This window comes from Hoplias malabaricus, chromosome 6 (genome assembly GCF_029633855.1).
Source record: "Hoplias malabaricus isolate fHopMal1 chromosome 6, fHopMal1.hap1, whole genome shotgun sequence".
NCBI classification, from domain to species: domain Eukaryota; kingdom Metazoa; phylum Chordata; class Actinopteri; order Characiformes; family Erythrinidae; genus Hoplias; species Hoplias malabaricus.
Genome location: NC_089805.1, coordinates 18,089,220 through 18,108,017, shown reverse-complemented (window position 1 = coordinate 18,108,017; position 18,798 = coordinate 18,089,220). Strand labels below are relative to the sequence as shown.

The 18,798-nt window shown below is 37.8% G+C and overlaps 1 protein-coding gene across 2 annotated transcripts; it reads left to right on the top strand.

Moving 5' to 3' along the window:
- The first annotated feature begins 1,439 nt into the window (after positions 1–1,439).
- On the top strand, positions 1,440–15,896 carry ciarta (circadian associated repressor of transcription a). Of its 2 annotated transcripts, XM_066675728.1 has the most exons (8): positions 1,440–1,681; positions 4,407–4,750; positions 5,625–5,700; positions 5,801–5,879; positions 5,999–6,152; positions 10,710–10,908; positions 11,020–11,175; positions 11,325–15,896. In XM_066675728.1, the coding sequence occupies exons 1-8, from the start codon at positions 1,660–1,662 to the stop codon at positions 11,336–11,338; spliced, it is 1,044 nt and encodes a 347-aa protein (XP_066531825.1). In that variant the 5' UTR covers positions 1,440–1,659; the 3' UTR covers positions 11,339–15,896. The 2 variants fall into 2 exon arrangements, with proteins under 2 accessions (XP_066531825.1, XP_066531823.1); XM_066675726.1 differs by having other exon boundaries at positions 11,020–15,896.
- The last annotated feature ends 2,902 nt before the right edge of the window (positions 15,897–18,798 follow it).

Here is an 18,798-nt window from a genome sequence, read left to right as displayed (position 1 = left end):
AGCCAGCAATCTAGTTTTTATGACAATACCACTCGCACAAAAATTGAGCTTGACTGGCTTCTGCAGCTAAGCATGGTCAGCCCTTGTTAGCCCTTAAAATGGAGACTACCTAGGGACCCTAGGTAGTCTCCAAGGTCTGTGGGGCAGCCACTGCCTAATGGTTAGAGGACTGGCTTTGTACCGGAAGGTTGCTGGTTCAATCCCAAGATACAAAACTCAAGTGCCCTTGAGCAAGCCACTGAACCCTAACTGCTCCTCACTTGATGGGGATAGCTCTGTGCGACTGTTTACAGCCCCTAGTGCACTAGTGTGCATGTGTGGGTTCACTGCCAAAGATGGGTTAAATGTGGAAGACACATTTTGTTGTACAATGACAAATAATTGCTCATTATCTAAGCTTTTCCTTTAGGCTGTTATTTTGATGGGAGTAACCAAAGATGTCTATGAAACATAGAATAGGAAAACCTAAAAATCTGAGATTGCCAAGTATTTTCAGTACTTTATAGTTTCTTAGCACCTCAAAATGAGAAAAGGCTCATGGTTCAGCGGACTTCGCTTATGGCCATAGAAAATGATGATGTTATACAGTTTTTGTGTGATCTGTTGGGAGATGTAGTTCTAAGAAAAAGTGACAAAAATGTGATAAAAAGGTAGGATTGTTGTATAAGGATGAACTAAAACTATTTTCAGTGTGTAAACCTGCACAGATGTCAAACGTGGACATAATAATGAAATGCATGCCATTTAATTTACCCTGCTGATGGGTTATGAAACGTTCCCAGCAGATAGTGTTTAAAGCTCAACACTAACATAAGTATTTAGATTCATGTTTCACAACTGAAGATGACAAAAAGGCATTCACACGCTTACGCTCATGGAGGGAAAGGTTCGTTGACATAATTTGAGAAAGAGAGAGGGAAATAATATTCCTTGACCTTACAGTACACAGAACCAAATCTAGCAGGGATGTGCTCAGGTTACTGGATCCCTAACAGTCGAGTGTTCCACAAAGTAGGATTTCTTAGACAGCCAGATCAAATTGGAATTCATGAATGTGCAACGGAATTATTTCCTTAGCTCCCTGCCTTTTGTTTCTGGGCTTATGTTATATGGCTAAATCAGAAACTCTTTCTACGTAGTGTTTTCTTTCTTTCTTTCTCACTCACTGTCTATCTCTATGCAGTGTTTTGTTTATCTCTCTATCTTTTTCGGTCTGTATGCCTCACTTTCTCTCGTGTGGTAGTAGCCGTTTCTCCACACGAGGACCACGTGCGAGAAGCAACGCTTGCAAACACATGTCACGGACCAATCAGAGCCCAGCTGGCTGTTAATTGGTCGGGATGGCGTCCAAGGAACGCTCTCCTTTGGGCGCAGCGGCCAATTGAGCGCCGAGCGTGGCGTGCACGCCAACGGAGCACGTGCAGAGACGCACATGCCGACCCTCGCTGGAAACTGAAACGCTGAAGAAAGAGCGAGAGAGAGGAAGAAGGACTGGAAGCGGTGAAAGGAGGAACGAAGGAGTACGAAGAAAAGGCGCAGCTGGGCTTTACACTTACAGCGGTCAACTTTCTGACCTGGACCAGCCACCAAACTGAGAACCGACTACAGAGGTTCATCCGTTTGGTAGTCTACAGTATTTACAGGACTGTGGTATAGTCCATGAAAATGAGACCACAACAAGGTAAGAGAAAGGGGTTTAAATCCACATTGTCGTTTCTTTAAAAAAATCTTTAATTTCCCCTTCATTTTCTTCATAATTTAAAAAACTCTGTTGTTACACACACTCTTAACGTGTAGGAAGGCTGCATAGTTGCATTGAATGTTTCTCGTTAACACACTTAAAGTTAAATGATTTCGCTTTCTCGTGTAAAGCTGCCGTTTTGGGGACACACTTCATTGGATAGCGGCGATAGCCATTTTATTCAAATGATTCATTAAGCGATTGTTTCCTCCTGACATAAACACAATGGACCTTTTGGCCACTGGTCCTCACAAGTCGCATTTACAAGATAACCATCATGGAGCTTAGCTGAGCGCCGCACAGAGCGAGCTGACAGTCCGCGGTCTACACGGTTAATATTCGGCTTTCCTGCTTATTTCTTGTCCCACTTTCAGGATGAAGCACTGTCAGTTTCGGAGGCGCTGGTATTTCTTTCGAAGCATTGAGAAGGTTAAAAACTGAACCCCCCTCGACAAACATAAACGTTAGTCACACCCATAGGACACGGGGTGGGGGCTCAACTCTGACTTGTTTACATTTTAGCCGCCTTTAGAAGTAGGCCTGTGCGCAAGGTTTCCTTAGAACTTTAAACACACGAAAGACAGTATATTTGTGATGTTAAGAAACTGTTAAGAGACACATTACTGTGTTAACCTTTAGTATAAATAACGTCTCAGACGGTTGAGGTGCCCTTTGTCTCGAGAGCCCATAGCGCAGTGTATCCTTTGGGGCTGGGCAGAGGAACAAAAATGCAAAACAATACAGATAATGTTTAACATTACACCTTCATTGGGATCTGGATCTACTACCAACCCACAGGCTGAAATAAAACAACCCAGTCAAATCTTTGGGATCTGCTTAAATCTGGAAACATGGGATAAAAGGGTTGTTCTGATTTTGTGTTACGTTACATGTAGATTGCAGGCATTTCAGACTTGTCCCTCCTCCTCCTAGTGTCTTCAGTTACATTGCTGGGCCCATGTTATGTGAAAGTGAAAATCTGATTTTAAGTAGAGCAAAACAAACAATGAGTGTAGAGAAATCAATGTACTGATTAAATATTTTGAAAATGAGATTGGAGAAGGAAGAGAACAAAACATAAATGGCCACAAACCAGCGTTTCTGCTCCCCCTGCCTCAATGCTGGGAAAAATGAGAAAGAAATGGCAGGGAAATGGCAAAGAAAATTGCAGAGAAATGGCAAAGAGCCCTCTAAATGTTGAACAACATGAAAAGAGATGAGGATATTGCTTTGTTCCTGTTCCTGGGTAATATTGACTTATTTTTGCTTTTTGTGATTATGTAGGAGCCCAGTCTAAATTTGAAAGACTGCTAACTACATGAAAGTGCTACAAAGCTAAACATCTCGATTTACAATCAAGTTTCTGTGGTAATTCATATAATGAATAACAAAAAACTACAGACAAGTTCAACTTAAGCCACATGCAGCTGTTTTTCTCCAACTGTTCCATCTTAAAAGCTGTGGAGCTGAACACAAACAAACCAGAGAGAACTTCCATTTCCCACAATTTTAGACACTGCATTTAATGAATAAATACATATTTTCCTCTTGCAATGAAGATCTATATTTGACTTGTTTTTGTAAACAGCTTTTAGGCCTATAATGACATGGTTTGAATTTCTTGTGTTTATTAGTCTGTATTTTCCATTTGCATGCATGCACATGCTGAAAAAACTGTTTATACCTAGTGCTAAGACTGGACAAGCAAGCAGTGCCAGTAAAAATTGAAATGGCTGATGTATGGTTCTTCATTGCAGAAGTGATCCAGTCATAAAGAGTTTTTCATAACAAAAAAGTATCCTAATAAACAGAACATGACTTTTTACATTATACAGAGGGCATAAAAACAATGCCATTTTAGGCCTAAGAAATGTATACAAAATTTTCCATGGTTCATGATTTTCATGGTTCTTTATTGCAAGGGCTCCAATGTAGACTGAGGTTATTTGGCTAATTGAGAAATCCTACTTTGTGTAATATTCATAGTGGTGTAGTGGTGTTTGGGTACATTTCTGGCAGCCAAATTCAAACATCCTCACAGGCCCATGGACCCATGTATTGTGCAACATTGTTTAAGAGCAACCGATTTGAAGTTTCTTCAGCTCTGGGCTTGTTTTTCCACATTTTTACTTGAAAGTGCTGGTGTAAGCAGATTCCACCCCCTCCACCCCACCTCACCTCAAGTGGGCTCTTAAATAGTTTGCTTTTACTGATTTATCTCAGTGGTGATATGATCTTTGACCTATGGTGTTCACATATACTGGGCTGCTCTTTGTAAATGGTTTGAAACATGACTTTTGTATTTGTCATTGTGTCTGAATGGAATTCTGGGCAGAGGAATAAAAATGTGTTCTGGTTGTTTTTTCCTACCTACTAATCCCAGTCTTTAAAACCTATTGTGCTCTCCCTTTGTTTTCAAAGCTATACACCAACTTCCTCTTGTTTTCTCATGCTGTTCACTATGTACTTCTTTGTCCAGTCTTTCAGAGGTAGGCTATGTAATTATGAACCCTATATCACAGCCTGGCCAATAAACCACATTCATACCCCTGTTATTTCAGATTTCTTTCTGTGTAATCTCAGGCTAGTGTTTGAATCAGTGTACTTGGGTCAACTTCTGACTAATTCCACCCCATCAACTTTTAATCTGCTGATTTTTCCTCAGTGATGAAGTTGCTTGACAGTGCCTCCAATTGGACATCGCAAGACCCCCTCTCTTCCACCACATGCTTCCTGTTCAGTGAAAATGATCAAAAACAGGATGATTTCTCATCTGAAGTCTCTTCAGAGGGAGACGTTGAGGCAGGTTTGGGCAAGCATAGCCCATCGCCTTTAACCACAGAGCTTGCAAAGAGTCCAGAGGCATATTCAGTCTGTGAAGATCAGCAGGCCTCCACAGCAGAGAGAGACCAGACAGGACACAGCCACAGGACCCCACCATATTCCACTCTGACATCCGCATCCACTGCTAGGCCTCAGACAGAAGGAGACTCTGCTTTTACTCGCAAAGTGAGTCATAAAATAATCCTCCCACCTGGACACTGATTAAATTCAGCATTACAATAGTTATAAAATGTAATGGCGGGGGATGGGTATTATTGTACATACCAATGTCATCTATTTCATATTGATTCCTGAAAAACGTGTTCACATAAATTGAGAGATTTAGTTACAGGAACTGGATACATATTTAGACAGTCATTCCCAAAAGTAGATTTTTTTTTTTTAATAAACAAGAATTTCTTATGGATGCTAATATTGACCACCGTGGTTGTTAAAATGTAATTCTGAATACCATTTAATATAATTTGATTATTAGCATAATGTTTGAAAATCGTCATATTGACATAATATTAAAGTGTATTTAATATAGATTTACATTTATATTTAATCAGCCCTTCCTTAGTACTGATACTCTGTGCTTACAATTTTACAAATCTGGCAAAGCTTGTTTGAAATGGCATTCAAAATTTCACCAAATGGTATTTTACAGAATAAATGCTAACTAGGTACAATGGCAAGTTTTCACAATGGATAATTACTGTTTATTTAGTTCTGACTTGTGAGTCAGGACAGACCATGTGAGGGCTGTCCTGAATACCATTTTTAAGGCATGCATTTATCATGTTGTATACCTTTTTTTTTATCTACATTTCAGGGTAATAATTATAGCAAGTAGTAATTATTGCAGCTTAAAAGTTTTATTTTTAATCTGTCAAAATAATGTAAAAACTAAATTGCAATATTGTGTGGACAGTGATATAGAGTAGTCAATTATAATACAGAAATAAAAAGAAAGGGTTAACATATCATTGCTGTCCAATGAAAAACATGAATCTTCACGTCTCTCTCCCCCCCCCTCTCTCTCTCTCCCACCCCCCAGTGTGTAGAGCTACAAGGTTATGTTAGGCCACTGCTGGAGCTGCTAAATGGACTGAAAACAGGGAGGTTTGACAAAGGTATGTGTCTAGGTCTATGAGGGGAATCTGTGGATGGTACTTTGTGATAGCTTAGAAGGGCTCAGTCCATTCGCTAAAATGTGCTATATCTGATTGACAGGTCTGAGCACATTCCAGCAAAGCGTTGCTATGGACAGGCTGCAAAGGATTGTTGGGCTTCTGCAAAAACCGTACATGGGGTATATTGCTTCATTAAATTATTTTTAAAGGGGCTTTAAAATAATGTAAGCATCACACTTTGCTGTATAATATCTAATAAAAAAAAAGCCCATCTCCAAACCTTTCTCTTCCCACACAGAGAGAAGTATCTGCGCACCCTTCTCCAGGTAGAGATGATGTTAAAAGCCTGGTTTCCTCGAGTCATACCTTGTGGAACTAAATCAACCCAGATGTCCCTGAACTGCACCACTAGCCCTCCACTACGCTGGCATCAGAACCAGTTACCTGTGAAGGTAGAGATCCATAAAAATCAAACCAGTGTGAATAGGCTCACTTGGAGTCAGTGATATGTCTGTTGACCTCTCTAAATCTTTAGGAGGCCTAGACTTATGTTATATCTGACAAAACTGGCCCCATAAATTGAAAATCAATACATGATTTGTTGATTTCCCTGTAAAATTCTAATTATATTATCAGATTATCACACTAGGAATTAAATTCGGAATCTTCAGTTCAGTGCCAAGCATTGGGACTGTAAACTACAGTATCTATGTAAGATGCAGAGGGGGAAAAAATAAAATCACTTCCTTAATACATCTGGAGGAATCCATGAAAGCATTTGAAGGATAAATTTAGTGCGTCTTTCTACTTCAATCTTCCTTGTATTTGTTTGTTTAGCAGTTCAAGGTGTAGGTGTAGGTATTGATGTAATTGTATCTGTGCAACATTTTGTGCAACTACCACACTAGCTTACAGCATCTGCTGCGTAGTGACCCTAGTAGGGCATGACCAAAAACTTCCTGGACACTACGTTCAGAGTAATTCTTTGTCATTTAGTAAGACACTACAGCATTACATTATGGTGTAGATTGGAAATTCTTGTGTACATAGTCTGTACACATTTGGCGACGTACTAAAGGTATTCAGGAGTGATCGATACAGGGAGTTGAGGTTTTGAACACCACTACAACATGGCTGACACACTATATACTGTGGTTTTTCTATGGTATGGATTCTGAATGCAGCTTTATTATTATTTTTTTATTACCATCACAGCATGTGGTTTATTGATTGCTTTTGGGAACTAAACTAAACAAAATGCATCTAAAATAGCATGATAGTAGTCACCTACTCAAGCTTTAAAACTATTGCTGTAAATGTCAGTAGATGATTTACGTGGACATACTTGAAATATTGTCTTGGCCCAGAGTTTGCTTTAACTTAACTAGAAGTGGAAGCAGCAAGAAGGCTGTTCTGTTCTTTTACAACAAGAATGTTAGTTTGTTCATTCATTCATTTATGCATCCATTCATTATCTTTTCGTGTTTTGACCTGCTAAACTGTAAAATTATAATTATTAGAAATGTGCTACAGTATTGAGCAAAAGTCTGAGGGTATGATTTCTATTCAATATTGAGTCAGTGCTTGTATGCATTGCTTTAGGGTGATTTGCTTTCAGATTTTAGAGTCCTCTGTTTATAAAATGTCTTTTCTCAGTAACAGTTTCTTGATCAGAAACAAGAGTGGGAGATTTATTTCCTCTGTTCCTCCAAGATGAGAGCTTTACTTTCTGTATATCTGATGATGACAGTTTTATTATCTACCATGTCTCGCAAGGTTGTTAGGGGTGTCGTTTTTTTTCTGTACCATTCAGTATTGTCTTTACGCTCCAGTTTTGGAAGCCGTTTAAAACTTTAAACTGATTATATATTTATTTGGCTATGATAAACATTGAGAATAGTTGACAATTTTTTTTTTGTATACTGCAATCTAGTTTAGCTGAAAAATGCATTCCTGCACTTAGAAGCCAGATGTTGCAAGCCTGCTTAATTTAATTATTAACAAGGTCAATGCCCCTTCCAAGTCCACAAAAATCCTCAAACCACTCCACTAGCCCCCGGCACATATGCAGTAGATAAGCCAAGACATACTTCAGTAGTGTTATGGTCTGGGATCTGTGGCTGCCGGAATATCATGCTCTAAATGCAGTATATATATATATAATATATATACTGCATTTAGAGCATGATGATTTTTTTTTTTATGGCCTTATTTTATTTTAAGATGTACATTAATTAAGTGTGTGTTAAAAGTTAGCACTCAGTGTTAATTTAACAATAGTGAATTTGCTGTGTAATTGGGTATCAAGCAGCACTATGTACCATAGGTTTAATTGTGAATATATCTATTGATTTATATAGCTACTTTGAGCAAGTGTCCAATATTTTAGAGCTGAGGGAGCAACCTTCCTCACTACAATGGACTACATTTGGGAGATAGATTTTTCTCCCTTCTCTAAGTATAGAGATAAAGATTTATTTAGCGGTGAGAGCCACTTAAATTTGCCTGAGGAAAAGCATTGCATGCATGCAGCTGAAACGGAGGGAATTCACATTTTATGTCAATGTGTGGCCCATTTCATTAATACTTTCATACATTCATACAGTTATTCAGTTTTTCCTGCACTTTAGCTTTCCGTGTGTCCATACATCACCCCCCTCCCCAAAACACAATTTCATTGGGTGGGACAGTTTTAACACACTATTTGACTCTGTCTTCAGGAAATGAATGAATTAAATACACAGTGATTATCAAGTCATCCAAGCCTGGGTGTACAAATAATCATAACTGGATTTGCTCTCTCCAGGACTCTGTTCCCGTATGTGATAAGCAGATGTTTACCTAATAGTTGAAGTGGAAATTGGCCGTAGGTGCAAGGTTTATGTAAAAATGTTGTGGCGACATAAAGTGCATGTGTTGAGCATTCTTTGTGGAATATCAATCATCTCTTTAAAAACTAACTTCAAAAAAACTAAATCCAGATTGATCTCTGTGAGACCAGAGAGTTCACAAGAAAACAATTGGTCATGTTTTCGGGGCGGTGGTGGTGGTGGTGGTGGTTAAGCACACTATTGTTGATCATATTGGTGCTGGCTAAACATGGGTGTGTAATGGCTCACATACACACAATTGGGCATTTGCCACACTTCAAATGTGGTAAGACAGCTGAACATGAGTGGGCAGCGCTTTTAGCAAGTTGTTTCCTGTATTTTTCTAGAAACAATTGCTTGCTTTGACAATGCCACTTTCTAAGTTCTGTGTATGAAAACCTATAAAAATTGACTTTCCTATGAGGTCAAAAAAGCTACTCATGTCATTCTTACATAATCTTTTTTGGAATCTGATATTAATTCTAATCCTTGGTATTGGATTCATGGTGACTTTTGGTTGCTGTCATGAAATGTAATAGTATGCACATGTGTATAAGTGATACAGTCATTTTATTTGGCAGACGAGATGTTTTCAAGGAGCACTGGATGCTTATATCTGATTACAAGCTCACAGTGGTTGAACCGATTCTAAAAGCTAACCATAAAATGTTCCTGTAACCAAGACTGTAGTGCATATGTGTGTGTCCTCGTCCGTCCGTGATGATCTTTTCGAACATATTTAAACATATAAACATTTGAGCTTCTTCTGAACAGTAATGAGAGGAGCTTACGTAACTAAACTTTGGCTGAAATGTCCTCAATTAGATGTTTCCAGTAACCATCTACCAGACTCTAACATTGACTGGAGGAGAGTTTTTCCCATTGCTCCATGCAGAATTCTTTCAGCTGTGTGATATTTGAGGGGTTTCTTGAATTCCCAGATCACCCCACAGCATCTCAGTAGGATTAAGATCTGGGCTCTGATTTGGCAATTTCAGAACGCTCAACTTGTTACTTTTGAGCCACTGGAATGTTTTGGGTCATGGTCATGTTGCATGGTCAGCTTCAGTTAGTCTCACATTTTCCTCAAGCCCCCTCAGAATCTACTATGAATTCTTCACCGTGTGGAGAGCTTGCCAGGCCCTGGTGCAGCAATCAGCCCCAAAACCATGACATTTCCACCTCTGTGTTTCACAGCTGATATGGGGTTCTTGTGCTCAAATGTTGTGTTGGTTTGTGCCAGACCTGTCTTCTGTTACTGTGCCCAAATAATTCAGCTTTGGATTTTATCTGGTCTTTGTCTATGTGCTTTCTGGCAAACTTAAGTGTTGCCCTGAACTCTAGCAAGAGTTTCCTACTTGTGCAGTCGTTTCCTGATGGTAGATATATGTACTTTGGCATCAACTGTGGCAAGAGCCACTTGTAGGTCCTGTTATGACATTTTAGGATTGTTGGAGACTTCTTTATGCATCTTGTGGTCTGAACTTGTTAGGACGCCCTGACCTGGTCTTATTGGCAGGTGGTTTAAATGTTTTCCACTTAGAAATCAGCCATTCTACTGTCTGGATGATAATTGCCAATTGTTTTGAGATCTTTTTATATCCATTCCCAGACTCATATACATCTATAAACTTCTTTCTGAAGGCCTCAGAGAGCTCTTTAGATATCGCCATGGTGATACCACTCACTTCAACAATCAAGGGCAAATCAAACTAGTGTCTGAGGTTTAAATAAGACAGCCTCCAATGGTGAATCTGATTCTAAATATAGACATTTTAAACAGTAATAAAGGTATGGGTGTCTTAACTTTATCCTCACAAAAAATGTACAATTCTGTTCATTACATTTTACAACTTGTGTTTATTTAAAAGTAATATCTTCAGTTTTATTTGTTTATATATATATATATATATATATATATATATATATATATATATATATGCTCCATCTCTCAGTTCTTTTCAAATGAAGTTCATAAGTCTATGTTTAAAAATGTTCAAAAACGACAAAGGTTTTTGTGGTGTCCTAACTTTTTCACATGACTGTATATATATTCATTATGGTTTTAAAATGTTTGACCAAATGTCATACATCTGCTGGAACCAGACTTTTTATTTATTTCTCTCCCCCCCCTTTCAGAAACGTAGATTAAGTTGGTCAGACTCTGAGTCTCTAAGCCCAGGCCCCCCAAACTGCAAGCATAGTCGAGATAAAGAACCAGAGCGGAGTCCCAAACTGACATGTTCTGTGCTCACGAATCAAGGAGCCTCCTCTGCCGGACAGCAAAATGTAGATGCATGTTCAAGAAACCAAGGACCAGTGATGTCAGAATCAGAAGGTATTCCCAACTCCTAAACAAGCAGCTACAGCCACAAGGTTTCTTTACATAACACTGAGTCACCTGTAAAAGGGAATGTATTCTCACTTGTAATACCAATTGCCTCCACAGGTGGGAGCTGTTCAGACACACAGGATTGTTCCATCTCATCCACCACCTCGACATCAGAGCTGTGTCAGACTCCTGGGGAAAAAGAGGTGGCAGCTTCCAGCCATACACACGATCAAGTTCAGAATGTACTTGGGGAGGGGCAAAAAAAGAGAGCTGGTAGGAAATCTTATGTGGCAGAAATAGAAAGCACATAGCATTTAATAGAGTTCCTTATTCCTGAATGGTTTGATCCTCTGATATTGAAAACCTGTGAAGTGAAATGACACGACAGCTTCAGGTAATTAAAAAAATCTTATATTATCCAGATATTGGAGAATAAGGTGTTTAATGAAAGTCCAATCAAGTCTGAACAGGCCTGAAAGGCTTCTGTGAGGCAACCTAAGGATTCCACATAAGGAGCAGTAGCTGAACTACAACATCATGAACAACCAAAGTTTGTTTAAGCATTATGGAGCTTCTGGAGCATTCTGCCATTAGATGATTTACCTGCTATAGACTACATCCCTTTGCTGCCATGACAGTCAGTCAACCTACGGAATGACCTTCAGCTACAGCACTGTAAGATCACAAACCACCTTAACCACCTACAGCTGGAATTGTAAACATTGAAAAGGTATGAACAGGACATTTTAATATAAGTAAATGTGGAATTTTATTGTCAGGTTTCAATTGGATAATTACTTGAAGACTCTGGACTCACTGAATGCCTTAGATCCTAAAGAGCCAGTATGTCATTGCTGTGCGTATTCCTTTACCATGACTTGATATTGTGTATTTATTCAGTGGCAAAAAAACAGGAACTCAGTTCACAAGTGGCAGTTGTGAACGGTTTTCATATAATACAACATAAGTAAGACATTTGTGTTTCATTGGCAAATACAACTTACACATATACCACACATTGTAGTGTTATTAGGAGGTTGCACTATTTATTTGCTTACTTAAAAATGTTTTCATATTTCAAATTTGAAATTGTTGGGCTGAAGTAGGTAGTCATTTTGATTACATTTATAGGCATAATTAAAGGTTTTTTTTATATAAATAATGTACAGTATATGGTTTTTATCTGATGTAATTAACTGTTAGAGCACACAGATCATTTAATTTTTTTTTTTTTTTAATTCCAATCAACTTCATGCAGGACCATGCTGGTGGACTGATATATATTTTTTTTTGTCAAATTCTTTCATACTGGACAGAGCATTTGAATTCCAAACAGTTTTACTAACTGGATTGGGGAAGAACCTTTCTCATGATGGATTCTTGTTCGGCCTCTTGAATTTATTATTTTGATCACCATAAGTTCAGATCAGGACTTTGGATCATAAACACCTTTTGGACAAGTCAGAGCCAAGCTTCTCATCAATCAAGTATAGCCTTCCACAGACCCCTCTGGTTCTTGCCATGTTACTTTGTTGTTTTTGTGATGTTTGAGGCAATCTCTAATATAACGTTGCTGTCCTATTAAAAACATGCATCTCCCAAAATAATCATTTTACATGAGATGGGGGGGGGGGAAAGCCTTCTTAACTTCAATAGTACTGAATGTAAAAGGATTATATTCCAAGTAATTTTGGATCATTTGTATTTGTCCGTTCCTTATGAAATTCACATGATGTAAAGGACAGTGGCTGTGTTCAAATGATGTAAAAAATGGACAAATATTGAGATACATGTTTTTAATTGGACAGCAAACATATATATAGGAAGTAAATTTATAAATACTAAAGAATATAAAGCAAAAATGACCACATTAACCAATACTACAGTGGGAGTGTAAAAACCCTTTCTCTGGAAAAATCTCTGGAAAAATGATTAATTAATTTTCTTGAATCTTTTTAACTGAAAAAAGACAAATGTTTTTATTGACAAATTTGATTGTATTTTGTAAAATAAACAAACTTAGAATTTGATGCCTGCAACAAATGTAAGGGGGAGTTGGGACAGGGAAAAATAGAATATTTAAGTCACACCATTTTGCAGGTGAACATGAACGGTACAAAAACCGTTCAAAAAGAATATTTAAAAATGAGATTGCTAAGCATTTGTGTCTTTCACAATATACCCTACATAATATTGTAAATATTCACAAATCCGGTGAAATCTCAGACATGTAGGACAAAGCCAGAAACAAAGAATGAGTAGTGTGACCTTCGAGCCCTCAGACTGCAATGCGTTAGGATTGAGAGTACTTCGGAAAATCGTTGTTACTTAACGTATTTGGTTGCTGCATCGAGAAAAGAAAACTGAAACTCTTACACAAGGAGAATGTCATACACTTTGTGTATGCAGAAACACTGACAATTTCTCTTAGCCCAAACTCATTGCTTATGGTCTGAAAGACTGGAAATGTGTGCTGAGATTAGATGAGTTCATGATGCAGCTTGGTCTCTGGATGTCAAGTTCTCTGCGCCAATGATAAGACACCATTCATGCTGTTATTAGCTAAAGGTAGATTTAGATTCAAGATTTTTAAATCTAAAGGTGCTTTCATGGTGTGCAGGGTGCATTAATGCACATGGCATGAGTGACTTGCATATTTGTGAATGTAACACTTACGTGGAGGCATTTATTGTGATTTTAGGGAGAATTAATCCCTTCAAAGAAATATGTTTTCAGGGGATGTCCATGTTTATTTCAGCCAAACTGTGCCAAGCCTCATTCTACACATGTTACAAGACATGGCTTTGTAGGCTGTGCTTGTTTGTTTGTTTGACTGACCTGCCGGCGGTCTAGATCTGTCTACTCTGGCATATCATGAAAAGTATTATCAGGCAACAGTGAACACAGATAGTTGAGTAGCTGAACTCTTGTATCCAATACAAGAATAAGCAAAAATTCTACTTGCAATATTTGCATACCTAGTGCTCAAAAAGTGTAATATAACGGAAAGATGATGTAACAGTGGTAAACATGCCTCTGTTCCTGTGTGGGTTTTTTATTTTAATTAATAAAAAAAACGTTTTGGCATCAAATATCAAATTTGTTTTTTACAAAATAAAATCAAATGTGTATGTCGCCTTGTAAAGGACTGGTGCCCCCCACCCCAGCGTGTGTTCCCGTCTTGCACCCAGTGAATCCAGGTAGGCTCCGGACCCACAGCGACCCTGAACTTGATAAGCGGTTACAGACAATGAAAGAATGAACAAAATAAAATCATTTTACAAAAAAAAAAAAAAAAAACACACAGTTTGGAGTATGACTTATTTAATTTTTTTTTTCTTTTTTGGTCTGAATTAAGAGAAAGTTAATTTTAATTCAGTTTTTATTTTAGAAATTTCTGTATGGTATTACTCTAAAACAGAGCAGGTCACATCAAATCAGATTAATTTTGCCTGGTTGTTGATTTATAAATGTGGGTGGGGCACCTCTGCATTGTTTACATTCAGGAACTCTGTGTCTTTTAAAGTAGAACTGTATGTTTGAGAAGAAAAATGACAGTTGATATGACTGAAGTTGTCTGTAAATGTTTATTCACTGTTTGAATTACCACACAAATGTTGTAGCACTTTTCAGTAATTCAGTTAGCCATCCCTCGAAGTAATCTGAAATGACAATCTCAGTTCATGCTTTTGAATGTTTGGAGTTCGACAGATGTCTTTTTCTCTATGAGCAGAGTGACAAAGTGTAGCATACCAGACAGACAGTTTACTAATTTACAGACACTGGACTTTGTAAACACAGTAGACTAGCTTCCAACACACACAAAGAGTGGAGAGAGAGCAAATTGTGAGGAAACAACATCTGAATTTTGTAAAAAGTGTTTTTTGGAAGCAGCAGGAACTCTATTTTGGTGGACTGTGCTTTGTGAGGGGGGGGGCCCTTAACCAAGGCCTTGTTAACTCATGGGGAAGGCCTGAATTTAAAATCCTGCATCCTGTGGATGCATAAATGATTTACATAATTTAGCATACACTCTTATGATGCCGTAATAAAAGGTGCTTAGTATGGTTTTTATGTATATCCTTAAAGAAAACGCAACAAGTTTGGAAAAGAAAACGGCATTTGGTTAGGTAGGAAGAGTTGATGCATCCCTCTCTTCATACTCTTCAGTCAATGCTGGGTTAGCATAGCTATTATCCTGGCTCACTTCCCTTTCAGTAACAGCCTTTCAGGAACTACAAGCAACCTGAGATTATCTACAATAGGGCTTTCCAGTCCTGGTCTTGGAAATCCACCAACTCTAACCAACACACCTAATCCAGATAACAAAAGCCTTCAGAAGCATTTGAATATTAGAACTGGGTGTGTTGGATGGGAGATTGCCAGGGTGGTAGATCTCCTGGACTAAGATTGAGCACCCCTGATAAACACAGTTCACGGTTGACTAAACTAATGTGACCTTCGCTAATAATAGCATGCACTTTTCTGTGGCTGATGGGAAAGACCCCCCCCCCCCCCAAATGTTTTGATGTGCAGGAAACACTAAATAAGATACACACTTAGGAAACGTGAAAATGTATTAATTTAGATGTGTGGTGTATATGTTGAAATTTGCTTTCATGTGTGCATTATTTTCTTTGTTTCAATGAAATTAACATAGCACAAATAGTGCTCAGTGTACCAATATTAATCAGAGAATGTGACATTAAAAATTAGGAGCTCCCTCGAGAGTACATCTCAGAATTTGTAATTTGTGTAGAATTAAAAAATTACAAGGAGCTTATGGGATCCATCACAAGATGTGTGTATGTGTTATTCATTAGTATGAGCTGTTGAATTGAGCAGATATTGCACCTTTTATTTTAATTTGAGACTCCTACTCACACAGTACAGCATACTGTCCTGTACAGTTCTTATTACATATTCTTATCGTAACATTTTATATCTTGTTCAAACTTCCCCTGTGAGTTATTTCTTTCAGCGTTTTGTATTTGATGGCTGTTAAAGTTTTACAAAAAAAAAAAAAAAACTTTTCATATGATTAAATGTTTACATGTTTTGGATGCCTTTGTGATCTTTTTCAAATTACATAGTTGTGTTATCGTTATTTGGGTGTAGAATACTTTTCATTTTCGCTTCCATTTCAGGGTCGTGGTGTAATGATAACACAGGTAAAATCAATTAAATGATCTCAGCTGATGCTTTTATTATTTATGTTTAAAATTTCTTAATTAATAATTAAAGAGTAATTAGTCATTGACAATTCCAGGGATTGGGCAGACTTCTCCAAGCTGTCAATGCAGGTGGCCAAACACTAGAATACTGTTCCTACTAAACCTGTGAAGCCATACCCCGCTATGTCATTGGATAGCTCAATACCCTTTGAAAAGAACACTGACTGCTTGAGAGGGAGAGAAGGGGGGGGGGACACACCAGAGAAACATCACTGTCGTTCTCCCTCAATCCATGGCTGAAGTGCCCTTGAGCAAGGCACCCAACACCCAACTGCTCTTGGGAGCTGAGGATGGCCGAACATTGTCCCTGCCCACTGAGTTCAGATGAAAGATACTCATCGTTAAGAATGTTCAAAGAATTCTAGTTTCAAAAATGTTTTAGTCCAAATGCACTTGTTCAAATCTTTATTGATGCACATATGGATTAACAATATATTTTAAAAACTACTAATAACCAGTATGATATTTGCATATTTATATTGATTAGAATCTGTTTAAACAGAATTGCAGTACAAGAAATTATACTGTGATTAAAAACATGTGATAGCCACAATGGGGAAAATTAGCTACATGGAATGCATGTTGTGTGAGTGTGCATGTGTGTAGTTTTTGAGAGGCTGTGATTTGTGGTGTGTGGGTGACTGTAGCATGGGAAAGTGTGTGTATGTGGAAAGAGAGAGAGAGAGAGAAAGAAATAGCTCTCTCAGGAAACTCTCTCTTTGACTAAGAGACAAGAGATGCATTGTTGCCACCAACAAGACTATCATGTGGAACAAGATTGTGCATCAATGATTAGATGGTCAGTATACAAAAGGGCCAGCCAAAATCAACCTGTTCCTACCTCCAAACTCTCAAAATACAATTGTTAAGGTAGGTTTAAGCTATTAAAATCCTATCCTCTAACTCTTAATTTCTGCATTAACCCATCACTTATAATACTCAGTGTTTTGATGACTGAAAATACCCTCTTAACACATCATTTCATACATCTTCAGGCATTTGGACCTTTAAGGCCTCCATGCTACTGGTTGGTATCAACATACCCTATGCTGTGGTCATGTGGCTTTTTGCTAATGGTACATTTGGGATCTGTATCTACTACATGTGTTGAAAGCAAGCAATGAGGTTCTGTTCATCAGTATTGAACAACATATTCGAAATGGATCAGCTCTGTCCTGTTTTTCCAACTACTGCTCATTCTCTATATTCCTCCTGCTCCTTTCTTCACCTCAATTCCACTGCTTTTTCCAGGGTAGGAGTGGAGCAGTAGCAAAAGACTCTGGAGTACATTAGTGTACTGCTGTACAAAGTCTGGCCCCATCAGGTTACCATGGCGAAACAGCAGTGCAAGTGATTGAAGATGCAAAAATAACCAAAATTTAACACAGCTTAAATTTTTTGCTTAAAAATATATATTTACCCTGTATGTCTGTAGCTGTGGCTGACTAAAGTCTAGTGTCCACGTCTAGTGGACGTGTTATACCACTTTTTCCACAAATTGACAGTTCTCTGGGGTCTCTGCCGTTACAGGCTTTGGTCAAATACCACGAGGATCAAATGACACAGCACTAAAGAGCCTTGTTCAGAAAGCACCTGTTGTGAATGACTTTCTGTTTTCTTCAAACAAGGGGTGACCAGAAATGCTGGCTTTTAGTTGTTTTTAATTATTTATCTGTCTTCATTCACAAATTTGCCATATTTAATTAGCAATTCATTTCTCTCTACTCATTGTGTTTTTTTCCCATATAACCTCACGTTTGCACTCTCACAAACTCAATTGGAGAGATTCAGAAGGAGGGCAGGCAGGTAAGATGAGACACAAAATGAGAATAACTGGTTTATTTCATGTTTTCAGATTTGGGAAAACCATAAAAAACATAGTGTTGTTTTTCACAGTTTATGGGTTGGTATGAACTTCACATACCCAAATACTCTAATTTGGAATTTGAATATACATGCATAGGGAGGTTCAAGTTGCAAGTTGAACAATTGTGCACAATATTTTGGTTTTGTTAGTGCAGGTGTTGGTTAAGACTGCTCTAGTTAAACACCATTTTACAGTTACATAAATTAGAGTTCAGTTCACAAATCAAAGTTATACCAGTGTTGAAATATGGTTGATATACAAATATTAAAAACTATTTCCTTACTGTTATACCACTGAGTAAGGAAATAGTGAAAAAGTCAGTTTGACTAAAGTATATGTCTATGCAGCCCCTAAGGTGACATGGCGATGTTACAAATCATAGCCACAAAATAATATATTGAAGTCAGATGATAATATATTGGGGCAAAGTAATATTATATTGTTCCCACGTAATAATGTTGCAACAAGATAATATATCTATATTCAATAATTTTGATGATGATAATATATTAAGACCACAAAATAAAATGTGGCAATATAATAATATATCATGAGTTTCATGGTGAGTGGAACAGTCCTCTGCCACATGTCAAGTAGAAGGAGAAGAACAGCAACTCTCCACTCCAAACCCACCCCAATTTGACCTCTTACTGTATAAGTAAATGTAATTATATAATGTTTACATGCTAGCAGTGTTGCTTGTTATTAGGTTCGAATCTTTCACTATTGTTTAATTTTGTTTGTAATTGTTTTATGTTATATAACTGCTATATTTATACGTTTGTAATACGTTCA

What these genes read in the sequence shown, in the direction of transcription:
- ciarta (XM_066675726.1), top strand. Translation starts at nt 1,660, where the DNA reads ATGAAAATGAGACCACAACAAG. An exon ending in ACTCTGCTTTTACTCGCAAA is followed by an intron (nt 4,751 to 5,624) that starts GTGAGTCATAAA and finishes CCCACCCCCCAG; the next exon opens with TGTGTAGAGCTACAAGGTTA. An exon ending in AGTGATGTCAGAATCAGAAG is followed by an intron (nt 10,909 to 11,019) that starts GTATTCCCAACT and finishes TTGCCTCCACAG; the next exon opens with GTGGGAGCTGTTCAGACACA.